This window comes from Hipposideros armiger, unplaced genomic scaffold, assembly GCF_001890085.2.
Source record: "Hipposideros armiger isolate ML-2016 unplaced genomic scaffold, ASM189008v1 scaffold_176, whole genome shotgun sequence".
Taxonomy (NCBI): domain Eukaryota; kingdom Metazoa; phylum Chordata; class Mammalia; order Chiroptera; family Hipposideridae; genus Hipposideros; species Hipposideros armiger.
The window spans coordinates 1,828,826-1,832,477 of NW_017731526.1; the positions used below are offsets into that span (position 1 = coordinate 1,828,826).

The window sequence follows — 3,652 nt, forward strand, 5'->3', positions numbered from 1 at the left end:
AATGTTAGTCCCTTCCGATGTATTAGTAGTATGTTTAAAAAGTAGCTACTTAGGAAACTTGGAATGTATTGACTAGTTACATGGGAAATATAGTAGTAAAACATTAACTAGCTGTATCCTAACCTAACTGGAACTCTTAATTAACCAAAATGTTTAGAATTTTGAGATAGTAAACACTTTTTAAAAGCCCGTGAAGAATTTAATACTAAAATAAAATTTCTAACAAATGATTAGGACTCGCTACCTGTTTAATGCAATTTCCTAGTTTATTTTTATCTTCTTTGAAAAAAGGAGAGTCATCAATTAGAAGGATCATCCTAGGGTATTAAAAAGTCCAGAATAATTAAAGACTTGTTAAACATACTGTTTCCAACTGACAAAGGCAATTAAGTAGAACGTTACACATATTTTACATAGTCAAAACCTGTGAACCATATCACTATCCAAACACCATTTATGTTTTGTCGCTTTTTAAAAGGTTAACTTTCAGATAATCACGGTCCCTGTGTGGGGCTGGGAAGTGGCAAGAGCTGAGGTTAGAAGGCCTGGGAGGAGCTAGGTCGTGAAGGGCTAAGGACCCAGAAAGGAAGAGCAGCGCCACTACAGGCATTTAAGAACGGAGCCATGATGAACTCGACTGTCACCTGGAAGATGGAGTGGGGAGGGACAAAGGTTGGAATCTTAGTGAGAAGTGGTGAGGATCTGACCCGAAGCAGTGGCAGCAGGGAAGAAGGTGGAGGGGAAGAGGGACAGATTGAGAGATAAAAAAAGGGTAGACTTGACAGGATTGGGTGGCTGATTGGATGTGATAGACGAGAAAGAAAGATAATTCCCAGTTGCTGGCTTGAGCATCTGAGTAGATGGTGATGCTGTTTATGGTCTTAGGTCATATATGACAGGAACAAGGGTTCTGGAAGAATGATAGGAGGGGCCTGGGAAGATGATCAGTGTTAGACATGTTGGGTATATATGTGTAGGATGTGTTACCAGGGATATCTTTTAGGCATTTAGGCAGTTGGATATAAATGTTTAGGGCACAAGAAAGATCTGCGTGAGGATAGAGATTTGGAAATTAATAGCATGTGACTTGTAATTGCAGTTGTGGAATTAGATACAATTATTCAGAGAGTCAGAGGAGAGGGGAAGAGGTCCAAAGGGAGGACCTCGAGTCACAACAGATAGAAGAGAAGGGTAGAAAAAGAAGAATCATTTAAAGATTTGGAAGGAACAGCCAGAAGAATAGAAGAAAAGCCAAGAAAATACGGTATGATGGAATTTAAAAGGAAGACCATATCAAGAAGATTTTGAAGGGAAAGAGGGAGTGGTCATTAATATCTGATGAGTCAGAGAAATAAGGGAAGGCAAAAACTGGAAAATATCCATCTGCTTTAGGAACAAGTGTGTTGACGTTGACCTTGAGGAGAGCAGTTGGAGTGGAGTGATAGAGCAGGAGCCGAGTGGCAGGGCAGTGGGAAGTGGGGGACAACTCTTTCTAGAAGTTTGGTGGTGAAAGAGAAGTAGTAAGTCGAGGTGGGTATAGGGTCAGGATAAGATGGGAGGGACTTAATCACATCTAAATGTGGATGAGCAGAAGCCATAACAGAGCGAGAGGTTGAAGATGCAGGAGAAAGAAGGGGCAACTGATAGAGTGGAGGAGGTGAGAGGGGTTGTGCTATAAAACGTGGAGGGATTAGCCTTAGAAAGAGGGACATCTCTTCTCTTACGACAGAAAGAATGGATGAGTGTATATAGAACCAACTTGTGTTGTAACTCTTATTTTTGTGCTGAGAAAGGCTCTTAATGAAGTAGAGGATGGGGAAGAAGAAGAAACTATTAATAGCCTATCAGAAGCAAGTGAGAATGAATTGGATAACTCTCTAAACTCTCAGTCTCACACGAATACAGACAGGTATGTACATATGTCATAAATGTCTACAACACTTGCCTTTTTTTTCTATGCCCATTTTTTTCCAGTGAGATACTGATATGTAATATTGTCTAAGTTTAAGGTACATAACTTGTTGATTTGATACATTTATATATGCAAAATGACTTACCATAGCATTATCTAATACTTCCTTCACATCATATAATTATCATTTTTTTGTCATGAGAACATTTAAGATTTATTCACTTAGCAACTTTCAAGTATATAATACAATATTATTAGCTATAATCACCGTGCTGTGCATTAGATCCCTAGAAGTTATGAAGTTATTCATTTTATTACTAGAAGTCTGTACCTTTTTACCATCTCCCCATTTCCTCTACCCACCCCACCCCCCCAAACTTTGTTTCTGTGAGTTTGGCTTTTTTAGATTCCACATGTAAGTGATACAGCATTTTTCTTTCTCTGCCTGACTTATTTCACTTAAACATAATACCCCCAAGGTTCATCCACATTGTCACAAATGGTAGGATTTCCTTTTTCTCATGGCTGGATAATATTCCATAGTGTGTGTGTATGTACGTATCTATCATCTATCTATTTATCTATCTATCTATCTATCTATCTATCTATCTGTCTGTCTGTCTGTCTGTCTGTCTGTCTGTCTGTCTGTCTATCTACCTACCTACCTATCTACCTACCTACCTATCTACCTATCATATCTATCTACCTCACAGCTTGTTTATCTATTCGTCCATTGACACTTGTTTCCATATCTTGGCAATTGTGAATAATGCTGCAATCAACATGGGAATGCCGATATCTTTCTGAGGTCCTGTTTTCATTTCCTTTGGATATGTATATCCAGAAGTGGGATTTCTGGATCATATGGTAGTTTTAATTTTTTGAGGGACCACTGTACTGTTTTCCATAGTGGCTGCACCAATTTACGTTCCCATCAACAGTGCACAAAGAGTTCCCTTTTCTCCACATCTTCTCCAGCTCTTGTTATCTTTTGACTTTTTAGATGATGGCCATTCTAATGGGTGTGAAGTGGTATCTCATTGTGGTTTTGATTTACATTCACCTGATAATTAGTGATATGGAGCACCTTTTCATGTGCCTATTGGCTATTTGTGTGTCTTCTTTGGAAAAATGTCTTCAGTTCCTCCTCCCATTTTTAAAATCGGATTGTTTGGGGTTTTTTTGCTATTGAGTTTTATGAGTTATTTATAGATTTTGGATATTAACCCCTTCTCAGATATATTAGTTACAAATACTTTCTCCCATTTTTTATTAGTTACAAATACAACTCCCATAAGTTGCCTTTTCATTTTGTTGATTATTCTTTTTGCTGTGCAGAAGCTTTGATGTAGTCCCACTTATGTATTTTTCCATTTGTTGTATATGTTTTTGGTGTCAGATCCAAAAAATTTTTGCCAGACTAATGTCAAGGAACTTTTATGTTTTCTTCTAGGAATTTTACCATTTCATGTCTTATGTTTAAGTCTTTAATCCATTTCAAGTTAATTTTTGTGAGTGGTATAAGATAGGGGTCCAGTTTCATTCTTTTGCACCTGTTTATCCAGTTATCCCAATACTATTCATTGAAGAAACTATCTTTCCCCATTGAGTATCCTTGGTTCCTTTGTCAAATGTTAGTTGACACTTTATGCGAGGGTTTTTTTTCTGGCCCTTGATTCTGTTCCATTGGTTTTTGTGTCTATTTTTTCTGTTTTCTCTGGTAACAAATTAACTTCAATC

At 37.7% G+C, this 3,652-nt stretch overlaps 1 protein-coding gene across 1 annotated transcript in view; it reads left to right on the top strand.

The window, feature by feature from the left end:
• SPICE1 (spindle and centriole associated protein 1) overlaps nt 1-3,652 on the top strand; it is a 63,873-nt gene that overhangs the window by 23,482 nt on the left and 36,739 nt on the right. The window contains exon 4 of the mRNA XM_019652226.1: nt 1,743-1,926. Coding sequence (XP_019507771.1) covers nt 1,743-1,926 — 184 coding nt within the window. The remainder of the gene's footprint in view (nt 1-1,742; nt 1,927-3,652) is intronic.